This window comes from Anser brachyrhynchus (assembly GCF_964034855.1).
Source record: "Anser brachyrhynchus genome assembly, chromosome: 13".
NCBI lineage: Eukaryota > Metazoa > Chordata > Aves > Anseriformes > Anatidae > Anser > Anser brachyrhynchus.
This window is the reverse complement of record NC_137708.1, coordinates 18,747,067-18,769,321: the sequence shown is the minus strand read 5'-3', so window position 1 is coordinate 18,769,321 and position 22,255 is coordinate 18,747,067. Positions and strand designations below refer to the sequence as shown.

The following is a 22,255-nucleotide window of genomic DNA, read 5'->3' as shown; positions in this document are numbered from 1 at the left end:
ACATAGGTGCTTATCTTCATCTGGATGGCATGCAAACACAGCATGCAAACACACGAACAATGCACACGACAGGAAAAATAACAGGCAAAGGTGCACTAGCAAAAGAGAAGGAGCTCAGACACAGGGAAGTAAATACTGACTAGCTTATAGCAAAGCCCAGTCTTTCACAGACAAAATCTGGTAAACGGAATGGATGAGAACAGGGAAACTTTCAGGGCTCCATCAGGAATTAAAAGAACGTAGGCACACCTCAAAATGTACCTTTATTAATGTACTTGCCACCTCAGGTGAGGGAGGCTACAATTAACATTTCAGGTTAAACAAGACAGCTGCTATTAACAGCACAACAGAAATGTATTAATAGGTTGTTGGAGTTCTTAATAAGAATTCCATTATCTGCAGTTGTGCTGTAGCCAATATCATCACCATTTAACGTAATACAAGATTAAGAGATCTTCAGATACTTAAAAGGAACATCATCACCTTGTTGTTATATTTTTAATAAAACTTGTAATCTCAAGTTGCTACTGAATGATAGTGTAAAGTATGAAACTAAGCTCAGACTTGTTCAGAAAAAAAGGGTGTTCTGCATACTTTCTTAAAAAAAAAAGAAAGAAAATTCTACATTCTTTGCAAAGCTTACATGCTTAGTCTGCCTTAGTTAACCTCTTCATCATCAACTAGTCATCAAACAGTCAAACCTCAGCAGAAGGCATATCATTTTACTTTCCCAAGCTCCAGTTCTCTAAAATGAAGGTCACCGGTTTATATTACAAATCTTGTGTGGTATTTTCATTCCAGTTAATTCAGTGATCCAAAGGAAGCAGTTGTGCTTGTATTTAAAACAAAAGCCAGCCATAGTGCTAAAACTAACACAGAAACCTCATCAGAATGTTCTAAATACTGCCTGAAATAATAAAATTATGATTAAAGGGTCTTAATGGGCGAGGTTTGTTTTGTCCTAAAACTGGTACCCTGTTGAAATTGCTTTTAGCATTTGAGTGAAGTGCACATACAAACACACTTTGTACACTTGCAGCCAGTTATGTTAAAGTTCACATAAGCAAACGTTAAAGGTTGCATTTCATTCATCTTGAAATTTCAGATTAATTTGAAAATACTTTAAAAAGTGTTTATAAACAGGGAGCTTAGCTAATCTGTACACATTTGTGGCAATTTAAAGTGCTTCTATTTTGACATAAATAAGCTGGAATTCTTAACAGAAATCGCTGGAAAAACTTGCTAAGACCCAAGAAGAAACACTTGACCTTTTCCTTTGAACATACTCACAGAAAAAGACACATACACGCACATACACACATTTTCACACATATGTATACTTACAAGCTGTCTGACAGTGATGGCCGGGTTTTATTCAGTGTCAATTAGATCTCTATTAAAACAGAAAAAAAAAGGTATTAGAGATTGGGTATTTTTTGCCCTGCAGAAAGGATGTTATGCAGGAAAGCATTATTTCCACTGCTGTTCTTAGAATCTCTCCCCTAACGCTCCTGAAGACGACTAGCCTATGACGTTACACTGTCCTACACTCATGCCCAATAAATATTTATCATACTCTAAATATAATGCATAACAGGCTGACATAATGAACTTGCAGATGTACCTAGACAACAATTCCATTTGGTTAGAAGCCAAACTTAGCTATTCAAATTATACTTTATGCCTCCACTGTCTTTAAGTTTAATTAGTCCTTGAGAGAAAGGGACAATGAGAGATGTAATGTTCATATCAATGCACAATCAAGGACAGCTGTGAGGCAAGCCAAATGCATGCTGCCACCGAAGTAATAGTTCTCAGTAAACTTTGCTCCCAAATGAAAGTGTAGTCACATTAAAAAATGTCACTGTACCCATACGCAGCTATTATGTAATATGAGAATATTTAGAATATGTAATATTCTATACTGACTTACAAAATTTATTATTTCCTTTAATTGTGCAATTTAAGTAGAATATTTGGAAGCTTATCTATCTATTTTGGAAACAGCAGAGCTTCCAGTTCCTGATGTAGGAGACGCATGTTCCCAGCAATAAGCGTGCGTCAGGCATGACTAAGAAAGCCTAAGATAACAAAACAAATCAAAACCAGACGTAGTTTCTCTTCTAGATAGCTGTGTTTTCAGCATTTCCAAAACATTTTCCTCAAGTGAGTAGGCTTCTTCTATCAATTTTGAAACGGCAATTCTGCAGACTGAAGTTCATTTGTCATTTGCAGTGGTATGTTACAGCGTACATTTCAGCAACCTCATTCATGAGGTAATCTTTCCCTTCGTAGTAGTACATGCTGGGGGGTTACAAAAATTCTATAGTTCACGTTTGCTACAGAGAACAAGTAACCGATGTGAATGCTCATACAAGCACCAGTACTGTATTTTATGCCACAGATGGAAGAGATGTTCTTTGGGTGTAACGTGACTTCGATATTTTCAATTAAAAGCTTCCGACAGATAACATGCAACCCTTTACTCTTGTCTGGGAGTCAGGGCCGTGGAACAAAGTTTGTAATCAGAGGACAGGTTCTTTTCATAACTTTTCATTAATTTAACTGAAAATAAAAGTAACAAGTAACAACTATGCTATTTATATATATACACACATATAAACAAAAAATAGCTTTTAAGTAGTCATACGAGCTTATAGGACTAAGTAAGAGCACAAGTGTGTGTAGGGAACAAGGAGAGGGGTTTATACCCCTGGAGGTGACTATTCATAGAGGAAATGCCTTTGTCTTCTCTCCATTCAAGTATTCAAACAGCACAGAAACAACATATCCAGCTTTTGCACATACAACTACCATTTCTAAGTGTAACTCAAAACCTAAAGTGTCTGTGGCTAGAAATCTTATCCTATGCAGTTTAATTTTAATAAGGCAGCAATTATTATCTTCATGAGGAAAGGCTTTAATTAGCCAAACCTGAAACGCTGTAAAGGCTTAGTATTGAAAGTATATGAATGACAGTGTTTACTGTTCTTCCTCTCGCATTAAGAAGCTTGACAGGGATCCAGATTACTATATCAACTCATTATTAGATGAAAACAAACTTCTGATCCATTTGAAACATTCATTGCAACTTCTTAAATGTATTTTCATTATGTTAAGAAAAAGTCTTCTAGTAAGAGTGATAACATTAGACAGGAAAAGGAGAGCATTTTAGATTAAAAAAAAGAAATCTGCAACGTAAGAAGCTTGTTTAATTTAAAAGCAACACTGGAGGAAATCCTGGTTCTCCTATGACTGAGCTCTTTGCAACTTCAAATGGAGACACAATTCTGGCTTTAACATAATTATTTAAGGTTGACTCCTTTCAGGAAGTACTGAAATCTTCCAAAACAATCCAGTATGAATAAGTAACAACTGTTCACATTTCTCTAGCATTTAGGCAGATTGAAGCGTTTTGGAAAGCACAATACACATTCATAATTTATAAGTGGAAAAATAAATACATTGGGTATTAATTAAAGTCTGGTTTTGGAAAGGATTTTAATCAATATCTACTAGTCTTGAATTTGTTCCTGTACTGGAACTCAGAGCTTAGTATTTAAAAAGGAAAGTACAGAAAGCCCGAGAAATACTGCATTGTCAAAAAGAAGCAGCAAGCTTAAACACAATAAAAAAAAAAGCACATACTACCAGGCTCTTTACAAATTTTGATTTTCCAAGTTTATACCTGTCACACAGAAGAATAAAAATATTTCTACATAAGAGAAGAACGTTGTGACTAATTACAACTCTTTTGGGGTTAGAAAGACTGAAAGAATAAAAACTAAAGGAGATGATTGAGTGTTTAGATCATATCTTTTTTTTATAAAAACAAACTCTGCCAATATCAATGCAAGTTACTCATGGTAGAAAAAAAGTACACAAGGTTCAATTTTTGTTCCTTTCTCACAGGCAGATTTCTAAACATCTTCCTCTTACACAATTTTGTACGTCAAGGGGCAATGAAAAGCTCCACAGTAATGCCTGCAAGTTTCAGAAATACTTCTGTGCTCTGTAAATGCAGTAGTGGCTCCAAATCTTGAGAGTTTTCAAGAGCTCTTGTTATGTCTATAGTGTAAATAGTAGTACCTATGTCTGAACAAAGAGGGAGAGGGGGAAGTCAGATATAGCAGATCTGACAGAAGTCTGGAGAACCTTCTTAAATATAGATTCTATATGAAATAGCTAAACCACAAGTAGTATTAGGAAGTCTTGCTTCTCTTACTGCTGAGTGATAAAATGTTAATGCAATGATTTTACTTAGCTGCTAAATGAAAATCACATTTTTGTTTTCAAGAAAAAAATGAATCATTGCTGTTTTACTGCCTCAGGACATATATGCAGTTAATGTCAATTAGAAAAGTGAAAATAAATCAGTTTGTAAGTGTCAAATATCATAAATCTGTTGCTGCAACTTCCAGCACAACTGTAACAGAAAGCAGACCAGCCATTCTTACCCTGTATTTCCTAATTATCTAGCAGGCTGATGTGAAACTGTCTCTTCTAATGGTAGCATAAGGGCAAGCAAATATTTAGGGAAAAGATAAGGCCTGACTGTGTGCCCCAAAGGCAAAAAACATAGAAGGCCAAGGCAGGAATCCACAGGTGAGAACTGTCCACTGAGAACCCACTGACCCAGGAAAGTATTTCCTCCAGGCCCACCTCTTGTTACTTTTCCTCATTAAACTGTGCAGAACGCACACGGTGAGTACCTTCGGCTCATTCACTCCAACACTTCCTCCCTTACCAGCCTGCGCTCAGCCTGTGCTGTAACCTGATCACAAACCTTGGGCGGACAAGGTCACAAGCCAATCCAATTTATACTACAGTCTGTGTATGCTAGCACTCAATTTAACTAACAGCAAGCTCAGCTGTTAAAACGCTGGTTTTGTGGTAAAGGAAGTGAAAGGCAACCTTTTGTCTCACTGGCATTTTTGTTAAAGGAAATGAACACAGTCGTTTTTGCTGGCTTGAATACACAGTATTTCAGAAGAGGATGGAAAACCAGAAAACACTCAACTGAAAAATACTGATTTTGCCTCAAGACTCCTCCAACAGCTACAAAATACACTGTCTACAGGGTACAAAAATTAAGAAGGAAAACATACAGAAATAAAGACGTATTTCAGCCTGATTTAAACATCTCAACATACAACTGAGACTCATCAGGCATTATGGCAAGCGTTACTCTTCTGTGATTCAGCAGCAAAGCTAGGCGTTTGTAGTGTTTCACCCAACTTTTAATAGTAAGCACATGAAAAGGCAAGCAGTATGACCAAGGACAAATTTCAGAGGACTGTGGCCATGCAAGTTCACCAAAAACTACCTACACAGTTGATTAAGAATTGTTATTACACCAGGGAAGAAGATTATTAACGTATAGACTGCCTAGTTACGAGTCTGTGTTTAAAAAAACATTTTGCAATGGAGAACTTGCGACTTCAATGGCGCTGATGATCCAACTAGTGAGATTTAAGTTATCATCATCTTTTCATTTTCTGCTTCTGTCTCAATAGCAAGCTGCTTTGCAAAAATACAGAAGTAGAGGACTCCTAAAATTGTTGGATTATGTGGTCTAGAAGATCAAATAAGTTCGAGACCTACAAATACAGAAGCCCTATTTTCTGCATCTTCCATAAGTTTTCTTGCCTGAGTCTTAAGGCAAAAAATGCACCATCCTTGAGAAATTCTATACCCCAGGTCTCCACGAATCTCCTAAAACAATTTATATTCAAACTGGAGTTATGCATTACAAAAAAATGGGTCCGTATCACGGGCTGTTTGTGCAGTCTCTAGCAGAATATGTAACTACAAGGAAGCGGTTAAACCTAATTTTGATAACCAGTGTATGTTTAGAACCTTTTTAAGGGTGATTCTGACTTGAAAATGTGATTGAAGATACTGGCTGCAGGCCAAAGAGAGACACTTCAGCTAGAAAAGGGAGAAGTAAAACAATGCAAAAGCACAAGTGAGACTCCACACTGAACTTGATAACATTCCCACTGGTTTTTTTCCTGTATGGAACACGGGCATCTAAATACTGGCATGATGTTCTGTGCTATTTCACGTCAAGCTGGTTTGCTTTGCATTGGAAGGGACTAGCAACACTCACACGACTTACTTCTTCCTGGTAACTTCTTAAACTCTGCCGTGAGTTCACCTCACTCAGCAGTCAATGAATAGTTTTTGCTTTGCTTTCCGAATCAGAACACTCCCAACAAAGTGAGAATTTAATCAAAGCCATTTTTTTTTAATATGGAAAAGTTAAGAACTCAGTTTTCCCTGCATTTTCAGGAAACATTAGAAGTAAATAAGTAACGTATGGTGCTTTACAATCTTCAAAGTCAGATGGAATGAATGTGTTGGGGGGGGTTACTGCAGATACATAAGTTACATTTGCAATTTCTAACTACTGTTTTGCTTCTAGTTGCCAGCTGCTTTCCTGGGTCTATTAAACATTCATTTTTATCCATTTTTGATTTATCATCAGTATTAGGAAGATATCCATGGACATAGGGTGCTCATGTCCCCTCAAGACATTATCCTGTGCTTATAGTAATTATTTCAACAACATCCTTCCACAACATAAGGCAATTAGGACAACAGGTGCTTTGTGTTTTGCAAGTAAAAATGAAGGAATACAGCAAATAATCTTCCTGGATAAAAAATGTTTTAATATTTATCCAGAGATGATGCATTTATGTTTATCCTTGTTGGGTACAACTGTTTCAATGAATGCACAAGTGTTTGCATTCAAGTTAAGACCGACCAAGTCATGGTATTAGGCCTGGACAACAAATGTTAATGACATTTTACTCAACAAGCCAAAAAAAATAATCATTGATACTGTCATAGCTACACAGGTTAAATGCAAACACTTACTTGCTGACCTCATGTTTGGTATCTTACCAAACATCTGCACAGCATGACCCAGAAGAAACTGTACATACTTTTGTGATGATGCATTAGAAATACTTAAAAAGTAAAACAGCATTTACCAACACAAAATAAAGTAGTAGCATGACTCCATTACTACGTACGAACAAAAATTAAGAGACAGCAAACACAGAATCATTCTTTTTAAAATAGGATTCAGCTGATACGTCTGTTTAGCTTAGTAACATGAACAGAGGAGAGCCGGATGTTAAAAACTACTTCCTATATTAATAAATTTCCTGAAATGTATCAGCCTTGCTCTGTAATAACCTTTTTGTGAATGGAGCAACTCAAACATTAAAATGCTAAAGTGCATGAACAGAAGCCCAGTCTGCCAGCCAAGCATGCAGCGTAATGGCAGATACCATCATAATCCCGTCTTAATGCTCCATTGAAGGATTCCAGTGCAATTAACTTCCTGCACTCCTCTGAAATCTGAACACAGTAATGTGCTCCAACAGCTTCTCCCTTTTACTGTAGTTACCCTGACAGATTATATTCTTCTTCTTAAATATCTTACCAGGAGCGACTGTTGGGCAAATTAAGCCAGACTGAAATTCCACGTACTGTTCTGTATTAGTTCAGAAAAACATAGGGTCTCTTCAGTTTTCATTTCAACAAGAAATACTGCCACCAACTTTATATTTAACCTTCTTATCAAAGACTGCATTGTCTTTTATCTGTGGCATTAGCTTGCTTTCTTCCCTGACATGGGTCATAATTCAGGTAGTAAAATGAATTACATACATAACCAAAAAAAAGAAAGAAAAAAGGGGGGATGAAAAGAAGGGAAGTAAATGTTCCTGCTCGTATACTACATCAGCAGGCTTCTGCCTACAAAAAAAGTGTGCTGCGGGTTGGGGAAGGAATTTTCTGAAGTCTGTATGGGGTTTTGAAAATTCTGTGGGGACTGTCAACAAGAGGAGCACCAGAGTTAGGCAATACACTTTCACTTTTCTCTTTGGAGTTCACAATCCTAACACAAATTCCTCCTTTTGCTGTGACTAAGCAAAAAGAATGAGGCATTTTTTAATTCGCAATTTTGAGAAATGTTTTCCACGCAGATTTTCTGATATACAGATGCCTGAGTGTGCACTTAAAAACACAAGTTTAAGAAAAGAGTCCCCACCCATGGACATTTGAAATGGATGCCCCCGAGATTTCAAGCATGAGCCATCTCTGCTTTTTTATTTTCACCATGTAACTAGTTAAGCTGCGGAGGAAAGTGGTTTGAGAGTCAATGAAAGTTAAAAGCATTGGAAGCAAGCATATTTTAATCTTCTGCATAATCACAGTAATTTCCAGGGAAACAGCGATGATGTGTTTTGTCTGTTTAAGGAAGTGAATTTCCCTCTGGTCTTAATTTTAGCTAAGTTGGAGCATAATCCATTGCTTGGTACACAGTGAACCTGTCCTATCACCTTCCAGTCAAACATACCTAGATCCTTATCTAGATACCTATCATCTCTAGGTACACAGCTGGAATTCACAGGTAAAGGTTCACCTAAGGCAGGGCTTTAAACTGCAACTTTTTACTCACTTTAAATGTTTTGTTAGTGAACTTGCTTTTTGCTACTTCCATGTTGTGCTTAGTGATACATGGAGATGTTTAGGGTACAGCTATTTTAATAACATTATTTGGCAATTCAGGCATTAATTTTTATTTGGACAATCTCAGGGTATACTCCAAAGATGAGCTGTACACAGATAATAAATGCAGCGTATTAATTCATGCAGTATGTACCAGTTTAGTCAGGGAAGTTGGGGTTTTACCCAGCAGCAAGGGAAATAACACTGGTCATGGCATTTTCTACCAGAGAAGACAGTCTTACTGACTTACTGTATTGTAACAGTTCTTTGAGTTTAGCTACACTTCAAAAAGGAAGAAAGATGAACAAACATTTCAGGACATTTTCTCTTACACAGTAATGTGGAGATTAAAGTTTTTAGATTTAACAGCTTTGAGTATTATTTTGCTCAATCTTCTGAGCACTGTAATGCCACCATCATGGGGCAAAAAATGCAGAAGGACTCCAAACAACTGTTCACACCAAGACAGGAGATTAATACAGAGACTAGCACAATTCTTAGAGAAAGAAAGGTTAAAAAAGAAGAAAAAAAGAGGAAAAAAAGACCTCTGAAACAATGTGGGGTTTTTGTTTTGTTTTTTGGCTAAAAAAAACTGTGCCACACAAATACCGGTCACATTTATAAAAGTGTGTTGGCACTTTTTATTCACAGACACCAACATGCTTGTGTAACATGTACAATTTCAGAGGCAGGTAGCTTTTGATATTCTTAGTCCAAAATATTCAAGGAACTTCTGCAAAACAGCAGAGGATGTGTTTACAGGATTGGGTCATTCTCATGGGCTCAAAGTAAGAGCTCAAAGCAGAGACAGCAGAGCAAGGCAGCTCTGCCAGCACGGCGTGTAGCCCTGTTACCACCCGGTTCTGCCTCCGCTGACAGGTCCTACCCCGCGGCACCACCTGGGAGCACGAGGCATCTGCAGAACTTCCTGAAAGGGCTTGTTCAAACCCTGCTAGCTCAGACAACAAAAATCTGAGTGACTGCTTGCACAGACCACACAGCTGAATCTCTAAACTTGATGGCATGGCTTAACATTTAGGGAACTGGATCATTTTAATAAGAATAAAGCACGAGTCACAGTAGCAATTGCAAAAGCAATAAACTATTTGTACAGCACTAAATCAACCAGACAGTAAACCAGTCTTAGACTTGATTTTTGAAGGAAGGGAGAGGAATAAACTGACATTGTTGACCATTTCTTCAGCTTACTTTTAGGAATGTTTTTGCTCTGTAAAAGGGACAGAATAATCACAATAGCAAATTATGGTTAGCAACAAAAAACAGAATTTTATTTGTTAGCAAATGCAGTGATACTCAAAAAGCTCATTTTGTTAGAAAATCTTTCCATCAACTTAGAAACAGAGGCCTCACTCCAAGTCTATCACTACTTGGAATGATCATAGTAGTGATGCTAGGACATAGTTCACTGTCGCAGGATTTTGGTAAGGATTATTTAAGTGCCCATTCCCCAGTTATCATCAATCTGATTGCTCACTAGTACCCAAAAAACAAGTCAGTCTTTACCTTTATTGCAACTGCAACTCAAATGTTTCTAGGTGAGAAGGCTGATAAATTCACAAAAATCTAAAAAAGAAAAATAGTAAATAGTGAAAATTCTAGGCATCTCTTAGGTTATAAACATATCTAAACAGACCATTTGATCCAACATTTTTCTGGATTGGTGATGCAAACTTTGTCAGCTCTTGTTGGCACTATCATTTACACAATTGCAAAATACTACTTGCTGTTAAAAACATCAACAGACTGATCCTGCATGTTAAATCAGGGGATACCACTAGAAACTCCTTACGTTAACAGTCTGGAGTGCTGTATTTTCACCTAAATTCCGAGTGCCTTCAGATATTTCAAACATGTAACATGCTGCCAATCACTCTTCCTGACAAAAAGTTTCCAAAATTTACTCTTGGTTGAAACCAGCATTATGATGTTGCACTGCTTTTAATAGCATCAACTTTAAAGCTTTGGTAGCCTGGTATTCAAAGTTTACTTTTCATGAACTTATTAAAGTTAAATCTACAGAATGCTATCCAAGTTACAGAAACATTTTTCATGTTCAGCTTTTTAGCTGGAAGGTAAACTTATAAACTAATAGATAATGTGTAACGAATGTATTAAACTGTTTTATCTGTCTGAGGAACAGTCCCACAGAAGAATTACCTTAGAGAAAGAGCCACCAGAAACACTTCCCCCCCTTTACATCTGCATCCAATGTCTGCACAGAGACCCTAATTCAGAGAGGTAGGAAAGCAAGCGTTAAAACCGTTGGGGTGGTCCTAAAATCTCACACTTTGGGTATAGAGTAGTGTTAGCATACACACAAGCTATTATCAGTATCTTATTATCATGCATATATTCCAGAAATTATGATCCACGTTAAATGAGGATTAATCTCCATACAACAGTAGTTTAAGTGGATGTAGGTTATACCTGAATAACTGCTACATTTTTACAGTGACAGATGGGGGGAGAGATGGTGAGACTGCTCACCACCTGATCGTTTTTTATTGGGTGGTGTGACCTGAAAGAAACCTTACCTGAAAGGAACCTTACACTTGTTTCCATGCATCACTTACCTTTCTGCGTATGTGACTACTGTTCATCAAACCATCTATGAGCAATCAACATGACCAGCCCACTGCTAGAACAAGTTTTTATCTTAATTTACATTAGACTAAAATTCCCAGACTGTCTAGCATGCTCTCTTTTTCAGTCCAGTTTTACATGACGGTAAGGTATTGTTCTTTAAAGGCTTGTAAGAAAAACATACTCAAGAGACCAAGCTTCAGTGAAATACTGAAATGCCTATGCAGCTTCTCTTACATGAACCAGAACAGCAAGGGGAATGTATAACCACAAACAGACTGAGTACTGACAATCCCACAATGTCCAGAAGTAGTATACTCATCCAAGCAGGATGCTCTTCATGGTTTTCTAAGGCATAACCTTACTCCTATCCCAGTTTCACCAGTTTGACCCTGAGTTTTATTATGAATAGCAAGCTTAGTTTCCCCTTCTTCCTTCCTCTCTTCCCCATAGAGATACCCTTCATAATGAAAGTAGTTTTGACCACATTATTTAAACATGGTAGAGCTTGTAAAAATGCAAAACCATTTGCATGCTTACGAAATAAAGGGAGAATATTTTCATAATGAAAATTAAACACATATCAAGCTAACAAAGGCACAAAAACAAGCATCTTAAATTCAGTATTGAACTATACTGTGTAAATACACAGTATGAATCAGTTGTACGTGCAGCTGCCTTCATGTAAAGTAACGTGCAAAATGAGAAATTAATGGGCTACTGGGCCAGACAAACTACTCCATCCTCACTTCCTACTTCTGCATCTGGTGCAGAGGACCACAGGCACCGCAAACCAGGATCTCTTGCTTCCCCCCCCGTTACATTGCTTTGCTGTTATTTGACATTACCAGTAGCAGCAGATTTTTGTCTCAACTCTTCTTAATGTAACATTGAAAGCTATGGAAACTAATGTTGTAAAACTACACTTAACCTATATAGTATTGTGATTCTTCTTCTTTGAAGATGTATGTTTTTACTGTGAAAAAACTGTCACATTAAGAATATAAAGGGGATTGAAGATTTTAATGCCATAAATAGTACTTAAAACACATTTCGAGTTATATGCAACTAGGGCAAATTATTTTCTTGGATTCACAAGAACATGACCTCAGCGTAATGGAAACTCAAACGAAGTGACAACAGTGCAAAAATCCTGCTGGTTCCCTATCAGAGTCTTTAGGTTTGGGTTCATGGCAGCCAACTCAGTCCAACTCTGGACTGCTGTGATCACACAGACTGTTCCCTTGGGCTGCACATTCTGCAGCAAGGCACTTATATGAAGCTTTCAAGTCAAGCCAGGTACCCGAAGCAGCTCCCTATCCAGTCAGACAAGCGTAAGTGCAAGGGAGGAAGTGGCAATGTCAGTTTAGCTCAGCTGACACAGGATTACTTGCACCTTTACACCATAGCTTTGTAAGCACCTTAAACAAGCATAAAATGGAGCTAAAGCAGCCTCTACCCACTTTTTGCTGTCCCATTCTGTTCCATCACCTTGCACCAGGATCCAGAGGGAGTGCTGGCTGCAGCTCTTGCAAGCTTACCATGCTCATGGTAGTACAGTGTTAGAAAAAAGCAACCAGATGCTGTAGGGTGATAACTAACCTACTTTATATTAAAAGCAACCCTCACCCTCCCCCCAAAAAAACACCCCCCCCCAAAAAAAAAAAAGAACAAAACAAAACCACCAACAACCACGGATATGTCTTACTAGAAATTAATTACAAACTAATTTTGTATACTCCAAAATATGCATAATTTGTTATTTATTGAAGGTCAGAAGTTAGTAATTTTCCTAATCCAAAGCAGTCATATGGTGCAGGAAACAGAGAGCAGGTGACTACTGAGTTGAAAGCTTAAGCTATGAAAAGAATGCCCTCATTCATAAATTTGGGGGGGATTTGCTGTTAACCAACACTTGAACCAACTTTCAGTGTGCAGTGATACGAACAGTTTCCAGCTCCTCAAACCTACCTAGCATATTTGAAAGTAGTGACATTTTATGGGCTGCTCAGCTCCTCTCGCTTCCAAGAGGAAACATGTTGAAAATGACTCACTGTGTGTTCTATCTGCCATGTACTTCAGGTGAGGATGATCTTTTCAGCAAAATATTGCACGTGTAACTACTGGAGAGGAGACAACAAAGTGCCTGACATTGCTTGGGCGATGTGAAACGTTTCAGTAAATGCGAGTGCCCACATCAATTCACTGTTTTTTTGCAGCAAGACACTTGCATCCTCTTACCAGCAATTATCACAGCACCGCCTCCTTGTACCCTTACCTCTGGCTTCGCTCAGCCCTACGAGCTCAACAGCATGCTGATGGACTGCATCAAGTGCATGCACTTGGTTACGCTTGGAAAGACCCCTGCGGATTTCTGTACCACCTGCCATACACAGGTACAGAACTGTTAACCGCAACCTTGTGCAAAGTTAGACACTGTTTTGTAGTACCTGCGTAAGTGCTTCTGTGGCCTAACCAGACAGTGAGGCCTCTGTGTATTCACTGAGCACGAGAAACTGTCAGTGCAAGGCCTTAGCGGATGAATGCTCCTTATCTGCAAGCCAGTGCGTCTCTGTACTCCTTTCTCAGTAGATTTCCTGGTTCAATTAGTACGGGTGGCTCCTAGTGTACAGAAATGCACATAATGTGATTTATAGAATAGTAACCTACTTAAAACATCGAATCAGACTTGTGGCCAGATAAGCAATCATTACAGAAACAAATGATCTTTTATTTTGGGAGATTCTGTATTTTAGCAAATACTGCCTTATAGGAGGCTTGCTATTGACCCAGGTAAGCTGGATGTAAAACGAGCTACAAGTTGCTCAGTTGTCAGAAACTTGCACACCTTTAGCTTTCACTTCAGAAGACCAGTGAGACGTTGGTTTTAGTTTCAAGCTCATCAGTACACATTATGCTGAACCAAGCACAGTTTGTTTGCTCCAGCAGAGTAGCTAATAGAAAAAAATTTGGGGCAGGAATCAACAGGCGTGTCCTCTTGATGCTGTGGCCTGATAGCACTCTGACAGCAGGCACACGACTGGATGAAGGGCTCCCCCCTGCAGGCTCAGCACCAGAGCCCGGCCATGCGGCCATCCACAGCCAGGAGGCCTCTGGGCTCCACAGCAAGAAGCTGGAGAAGCTGTTGGACATATCAATGTGCCACTGTTTCTATCTGTAAAAACGTTTCTACTAATATGGGATGGTAAGAAAAACTTGCTTGCACTAGCAGACTCTTAAAGAAAGCCAAACACAGGTGTTAGTGCTGTTCTTATGTGACGCATAAAGATTTTCTGACTGCCACAGAAGTGCCTTGGGGCACACATGTGCTCTGCAGAAACCATTTGTTTTCTGCAGTGCCTCCTACATTCTTTTCCAAAAGACTGAACTGGGGAATAGAAAAAAAAAATGCTTCTAACAACTACCAACACTGAACAAAAATTTCTCTTTGCAATATTACATACTTAATAATATTATTTATTCAGATCTTTGTGCTAATATTTGTCTACTTTCATGAGCTGAATCTGTGCAAACAATGCTCTTAGGAAGGGTTAAGGGTCAGTTACCAAGCAGGACAGTTACTCAATTATTTTATGGGTGACTCTCTGACAATGTAGAAGGTATACAGGGGATACCACCCCGCTGCAAAGGGTTTGATGGGCAGAGATATGGGTATGCATGCAACTATTTGGGAACAGGGGAAAGTATATTAAGAGCTAAGCAGCAGCTCATGCATGCTTGGCATTTGTTTTGTGTTGCATTGTTTAAGCTTTGAAAAATTTCCATATGGAAATGAGGGTTTTTGGAGTGCTCAGCATCACCAAGTGTCTTACTTGAAGAGCTCCTGCAGGCAACTGACATCTGACCTGGCAGACTGCAGCAGAGCTCCCAGAAACAATCTCAAAAATCAGGTTCAAACATTTTATTAGCCTGAATGCTTTTCGGCCCAGCTGGAAACTGCCCTTGCTACATCGTGGAGTTTTAGTCCAGTCTGAGACTAGGCAACTTCCGCATCAAGGTGACTGTCAGTTTCTCCCACAAGAATCAAACAGGAGACCCTAACCCAGCTCCCCAGACAGCTGTTTGCCTGCAGCTTGCTGACTCTCCTAGGAATGCAGAAGAGCTTAAGCGATCAGTGGCAGTGCCCACGTGTCACCATGGGCTCACATAGACACCCCTCTGACCACCCCAAACGTTTGGTAAGGAGGTCTCCCTGAGTGCCAACAGAAACTTAAGCAAGTTTTCTCAGGGTGTTAACAAGGTTCATAAGGAAAGGCGATCAAGAAACATCTTGCAAGAATCTGGAAGACGTCCAGACTCCCTCAGAAGTTGATTGTTAGCATCAATGTGAGAGGAAAAAGCCATACCTAGGGCCGTCTCTTTGAGAGAGCATCTGATAGTACACCTTTCCTCCACTCCCCACTGCTCTACTAATAGCTTTCCATTTCAAAATTAAAAAGCCTCAAGGTTAATGGAGGAAGGCTTCAACAAGAAACCCTGAAGTCAAGTTTCTCTCTTCAGTCAGCTCTTGTTCGCAGTGTTCTCAACACAAGCCCGATTAAAGCCTGCAAATTAAGAAGTGCCACAGGGGACATCGCTGAGAGACCACTTGTTCCCCAGAACGTTCTATTCCTTCTGCTAAGAAAGTAAATAATTTGCTTGATAGAAAAACAGTATTAAAGGAGTGATTAAAGGGATCTGTAGCTTCTCTGGCTCCTTGTCACACTGGCTGCTATGCCTAGATTATCTATGCCTGTCATTACAAGTAGGGCAGAAGAATCTTATTATATTGAAGTGTCTTGTTGTTTTAAGAACTCGACTGCCTGTTTCAGATTCTGGCATTCCATTCATTCTGCACTAGGATGCTCAAGAACAAGGAGATATACCTAAAGCTATGCCAGACAGATCTGTGCAGCCAGCACGGGAAATGGTGTAACCTGCCACGCACACCAAGCTCGGTATGGACAGCTTAACTCAGCTAGCAGAAATGAGGAGAACTTCACTGGTGAAAATCTGTTCTCATGAAGCTGCCCACCCAAACAATACTCACTGTCACTTTCTGAGCAATCTTCTGAGAATGAATTCAAGAACTTCAGAGTCTCCTTGGAGAACTGCTGAGTCTCCAGCTTACCTAGGTAAAGTGGCCAACTTCCCACCAGTTTTCCAAAGATGACTGGAAGGTCTTCAATTCTTCTTAAAAAGCAGAACTGCATAAGGGTTAAACGTCTATCATAATTACAGTGCTAGTTATTAGCAAGCATAAAGGTATACTGCAGCTGCTAATGGAGCTTTATTCTGTACCACAGGCTTCATAGAGGCGGCGGCAGCTGCAGATGCGCAGTCCCCAATAACCCCAGCTCACAGCCCAGAGACACGACACTGTACACCGGGGTGCAACTGGGCAGCACTGCTCACGAGGAGCCTTGTGACACGTGGCACGCTTGTGGACTGCTGTGGAAGAGCAGCATTCAGGTAAGAACCTTCGTTAAAGAGACAACTGCTGCTACTCAAATTACTTTTCTAAAGTTGCACAGCAAATGCACAAACAAGTAATTCTATAAACTAGACATCTAACTGCAGTAAGTGCAGTTGAAACTGAATAATTACACACACGGAGTAACACACTTCAGATGCAATTCAGATGCACGTCTTGCTCACTGTGAGCAGTGGTTCCAAAGAAACCATAACCACCACTTCCTACAGAACAAATCTACCGTTGTGTGTCTCCTACAATGAAAGTCACATTTATTAAGAAGTGTTACTTAAATTTAGAATGCTACACAGTTAGGTAAGGCACCAAGCTAAGTAGAACAAGGACAGAGTGCACTGTACTAATACTGTTTTCACCTTAAAATGGGTTGCACGGTATCATAAAATATCTTTAAAAGTAAATAGATCTGCTGCACAGATCTAATAAGTCATTCTGCAAAACATAACCATTAGCTGGACATTAAGATTTTTTATTTTTTAACATGTTGACCATGCTTATACTAGAAGCAAAGCACAATGAGGTACGCTAAATGTGTCATTAGCAGCTATTTTAAAAATAAATTGTACATTTATCATAAACGTACATTTTTATAGAAATCTTCTGAACACAAGCATCTCTGTGAAGCATCTTATTCACTTGCAGTCTTATTTTCTATAATAAGTAGTACTAAACCAGAACACCGCTTCAGAGTTACTACAATAATATATGTCTTTAATTAGTAAGTTTTAAGAGTGCAAGTGTTGGAATGTAATGTGCTATTTTAAGCTTGTCCTTGTCATGCCAACTTGTTTGTAATTTCAAAGGTTTTCAGGAAAAGTTAGGTTTTTTTCCATTGGTATGTACGTTAATATTTTAATAGCCATAATGCATCTATACTATTAACATTCCTGATGATCAGTGCATGGAAATAAGAGCATTTTCCCCACACACTAACAAAAGTAACAAGCAAAAATAATTAGACAAGGTATGGCATCATCACACTGTAGAGGAAATGTACATACTCTGATTTTTAACACTTAACAGCTGTTTCTGATAGACCAGTGAATTTATAATAAGAATTTAAAAAAGAAAGAAATCTGTTGCCTAACAGGCAAGTTACAAGTATGCTTTTAGAAAAAAAGATGCTCAGCTGATGCAACAGTAATGTACTCAAAGGAACAAAAATCACATCAACATACAGCAAAGGAAATCCTAGGTCACTGGTTTCCTCCACACTGAACAGCTGTCGTATTCAGGTATAATAGATTTAAGAGCCTTGAATTTAAAACGATCCAGCTTGGAGACTTTTAAATCTGTGATAATTGGTGGATCTCTTTATCTCCACCTTGGAGATGAAGTTATCTCACCTGGAAGCCTAGTGATCTCCCAGCTGCACAATATCCAATGATCTGACATCAACTGTACTACAAAGCAAAAACATGCAAAATTTAAATTGTTTTATCAATATCTAGGATTCCTTACAACACGCTTTACTGAGCTGAAAAGTACTTCTTGATTTCAATGGAAGGTCTGAGGCTTAACTCTGGAGCAAAGAGGGAAGCAATTTCCCATGTCCACATTACACAGCTATTAACCTAAGAGCAAACCTAATACAATGCATGCTAACCTTTTGATGCCATAGCATTAGCTCCACCCTCACTTCCAATAAGCAACTCGCATACACAAACTTGAAAAATAATTCATTAAATAAATCAACATTCTGGCAACATGTTGGCTAGCAGAAAATATCTCCCCCCTTAACTCCATGCCCACCATCACCTTTCTTTACTTCTGCTCCTCTATTTCTGAAGAATGCCTGTGCAATTTATTTCCGTATTGACAAATGGCTCCACATGCCTTCTAAGCTTTCTGCCATCACTAGGGTCATCTGAAAAGGTAAAGTAACTCCCTGGCAAATTGCACCGACACGCCTGCCTCACACACTGCTCATCAAACCTAACCTTTGCAGAAGATCAGGTTCAACCTGGCACGGAGATTAGTCTTGGCTCCAAAGCTACTATGAGCTACGGCAGCGCTGTCAGAAGCAGCCCAGTAGCCTGAAGAGTCCAAGGGCTTCCTATCTAGGCCAACAGCAGCGCGGGGAGCTGCCGCCCCCACCTCTCATTCCTAACCTCTGGATCATGTACTTGGTCAGGTAAATAATGTTATGTGCTGCTGGCACACGATGAAAGCCATGTCTCGATTACAAGTATACTTCATATGAAGTACGAGGTAGAAGCTGATAGCTCTAAGGAGCAGCAGGGTAGGGAAAGGAAACCTACTGTAGTTTATTTAAGTTCTCTCCAATTATTTTTGGAGATCTCGGCTGAGTGGCTCGATGCAGATCACACTAAGTATCTATTGTGATGAAGAAAACTGAAACCGCACCTCCCCAGCAGTTCTGGCAACTAGTCAGTCTTCCTCTTTGTAAACGTGAGCCTTGCTCTGTATGGGGCTTTTAGCTCAGGTTCACATAAAATCTGTGAAAACTTCTCACAGTTCCAGCAGATCCAGGACTCTGACAAGACTCTCCGAGCCAACCGCTCAGAACACAAACAGCAATCTGTGGGGAAGGGCCCTGGCACTTTCAGGCTTCACCTGAACCATGTATCATTATAGAAGCAGAAGGAAGAAACCCGTCACACCACTTCAAGCATATGTTTTACTTTCAGCATGACACAAGCTACTCCGTGAGCGTGTGGCCACAGAAGTAATTGGTGCTGTGTTCAGTTTTCATTTTTATGTGCCTGCCTACAAAGTTCAAGATTTTGAGGAAGCATGCAGTCATTAGTGCCTGTGGATTATGGACAATCCTAATTTCTTTTTCCCCCTCAACTGAAAAACAAGGACAAACAATAGCAAATTGTTAATAATTCCTAGCCACCTATTCCACTTACCAAGGAGAAATACTCTCTCTTGAATTTCCCCTTTGGACCTGCTGTACAGCTTGCCTACTCCCCTGAGCACCTCCCAGATGGAAAGGTATCAGAGCGATCCCAGTTACAGGGGGATGAGGAGGTACGGCAGCTTTGAAACAAAGCTGAAGACAAAGTAGTCGCTCTCTAGCTGCTGTGGAATACAGGAAAATTAAGGTAGTGTGGCCAGCTTTTGATAAGTACCTTCCACAAAACAGGTGTTCTTTGGAAGAGACTGTACCAGCTAAATAACAATCCAACATATGAACAAATAGAACAAAACTGTAAGTTTTGTTTCTCAGAAAATTGCCTTCTTCCTTCTGTGAAGCTTCCCTCCTCTCTCCTGAAAATATGAATGTCCTGAGGCACAGTGACCACAGGCCTATACAATGAAGACTTCCCTTAATAATTAACTCCAATTCTTTTTAGCATAAGAAATTTCTTATGAAAAAGATTTTTCTTACGAACAGGCACTCAATCACTTGTCACGTTAACTACCTTTTTATTAATGATTAACTTTAATAGATTATGCATGTTTATTTGGCTCAGGCTCTGACTACCATTTAAATATTTCACTTGGGAATTAACTTCATTTAAAACAGCATAATAGGGTGCATTTGTTTTACTAGATGAGTATCTTGCCATCTCTTGGAATATATCTGTATCTAACGCCTTGCCTTAGTGACTTGTTCAAGAGTTGCTTCCTAGCTTTATAAACGGGCTGGAGCATAATCTCCTTGTTAGAAGGAGGTGTCATCCACAGAACACCGGTAGTTTATTGTGCTGAAAATTTATAGCTGCTGATAAACATTGGATTATTGAGCCAGCAGACAACAGGCGACACTGCCACTTGCTAGCACAGCGTATGTTACAGATAGCGTTAAAGATAAGGCGTAAGTAAAGTTTGCATGAGATGCAAATCCCTCAGTAATTAACATATCATGTAAACCTTATCACAGGCTTTCCTTGGGCAGTGCAGGGGAAGGAAATTTGTCATGCCTGTTTTAAGTTTTATATAACTGTATAGTTTAAAACAACAATGCAGGGGATTTTGCAAATACAAAGAAGTGGGAAGGAAATTAAAAATACATAAATATTTACTAAAATAACTTCTACATGGAAATATTTAAGATTTCCATGGAACTGTGTTAAATACAAATTTTGTATCCAAGCATGAAGAACAGAACAAAAACATTTTTTTCCTGGAACTAGGGAACACTGAGTTATGTCTCTTATTTGGGAGAAAGGATTGGTTTGGGGATTTGCTTGTCTAAAATTTAAGATTTCCACATGGCAGGAAGAAACATCCACGGTTCCCATCATTGCAGTTACTCAGAGATGACAAATCCTAATGACTCAAAATGTAGAACTCGAAAATAGAAAGATGGTATGTTTCTAATTGCTATTTGTAGCATTATTTGCTATCTTTTTGCACTCAGAATTGGCAAGGCACGCAGATTTACTTTTAATATTAAACGGCAAAGCATATCGTATCTGTATTTTTAAGCTGTAACAGTCCAAAAGGAAAATAACAATGCAGTAACGACAGATACCACCTCCAACCTGACAGCCCCCTTTCACAGCCTCTGGGGGAGCAGAGCGGTCGGTTTACTTTCTACGGAAACAAGTCACAATTTACAAAACGCTTCTCGGTGACCTCAATCTCCATTTCCCGAGCATCCTGACCGAACAAAAAGAACCCGAACCCAACGCCTCCCGGGCACCCGGCTGTCGTGCAGGCGCCGCCAGGCCGCGCCAGGGCCAGGGACCGCCTCACACCGGCAGCGGGCCGCATCCCCAGCCCGGCACCGGCCGGGGGGCTCCGGGAGAAGTCTCAGCCCCGGCTGCCTCCGCCCAGGGCCGCGGTCCCACGCCCGCCGTGCAGGACCGGCCCCGGAGCCGGCTCCCGGAGCCCCCCGGCACTGCTCGCCTCAGCCCCGCGGGGCGAGGAGCGGCCCCGGGGCCGCCGCAGTTGTGTTGCGCCGCGCACACTCACCTCAGCTCGCCTCGCCTCGCCTTCACCTCACGCCGCCCGCCTCAGCTCGGCCGCTGCTAAAATGGCTGAGAGCCGGCGGGGGGGTGATGGAGGGGAAGGGACGGCGGGGGGGAAGCGGGAGGAGGAGGAGCGAGCCCCCGCTCCGCCGCCAACGCTCCGCCGCTTCTGCTGACGCGACGCCGCCGAGGAAGGGGCGGCGCGGGGCCGGGGTGGCGGTGGGGTCGGGGTCTGCTCAGCCCGTCCCCTCAGGCTCGAGGTGTCCCCCTGCAGCCCGAGGCCGGGGGGCAGAGCAGGGGGACCCCACGGGGACTTACTGGGTGCAAGAAGAGGGTTTCAGCCGCAGCGCTGAGGAGAGCAGCTCGGCTTGCTCACAGTGCGGTTCGCAAAGCCAGAGGCCACAAATATCCCTGTGATTCATGCAAAAGCTGGCCAGATGGTTATACATGGGCTGCAGTCTGAGGCTTCTTCCAAGCAGGGCGAGCGCAAAATAACTAACTTTCGAGAAGACGCATAGCCACATCTTAACAACATGTAAAAGAAGAGAAAACACGCCATGCTCCCATCAATCCCGAGCAGACGTCCAGCACAGTCCTCCCCCAGCCCATATGGAGCTCGGCAGGATGTGAAAAAAGCGAAACTAAAAAACAAGCAGTAACTATATTTGGTATCAGGAATTTGTTCCTATTAAAGACAGCACCTTGCAGGAGGCTAAAATCTGGCAACAGCTGAATATGCAATGTGGGC

The 22,255-nt window shown here is 40.3% G+C and overlaps 2 protein-coding genes across 15 annotated transcripts in view; one reads left to right on the top strand and one right to left on the bottom strand.

The window, feature by feature from the left end:
• ACSL4 (acyl-CoA synthetase long chain family member 4) overlaps positions 1 to 22,158 on the bottom strand; it is a 39,212-nt gene extending 17,054 nt beyond the window's left edge. For 2 of the 12 annotated variants that reach the window (XM_080553543.1, XM_080553536.1), the window contains exons 1-3: positions 10,705 to 10,744; positions 10,051 to 10,110; positions 1,345 to 1,393 (exon numbers count right to left, since the gene is read on the bottom strand). The gene's annotated coding sequence lies outside the window, so the exon portion shown is untranslated. Of the gene's footprint in view, positions 1 to 1,344; positions 1,394 to 10,050; positions 10,111 to 10,704; positions 10,773 to 21,511 lie in introns of those variants that run through there. The other 10 variants (XM_080553535.1, XM_080553539.1, XM_080553537.1 and 7 more) reach the window with 10 other exon arrangements.
• The window catches only part of NXT2 (nuclear transport factor 2 like export factor 2), a 72,440-nt gene that overhangs the window by 35,579 nt on the left and 14,606 nt on the right, over positions 1 to 22,255 (top strand). For all 3 annotated transcript variants that reach the window (XM_080553578.1, XM_080553575.1, XM_080553576.1), the window contains exon 4: positions 16,437 to 16,602. In XM_080553578.1, coding sequence (XP_080409704.1) covers positions 16,437 to 16,602 — 166 coding nt within the window. The remainder of the gene's footprint in view (positions 1 to 16,436; positions 16,603 to 22,255) is intronic.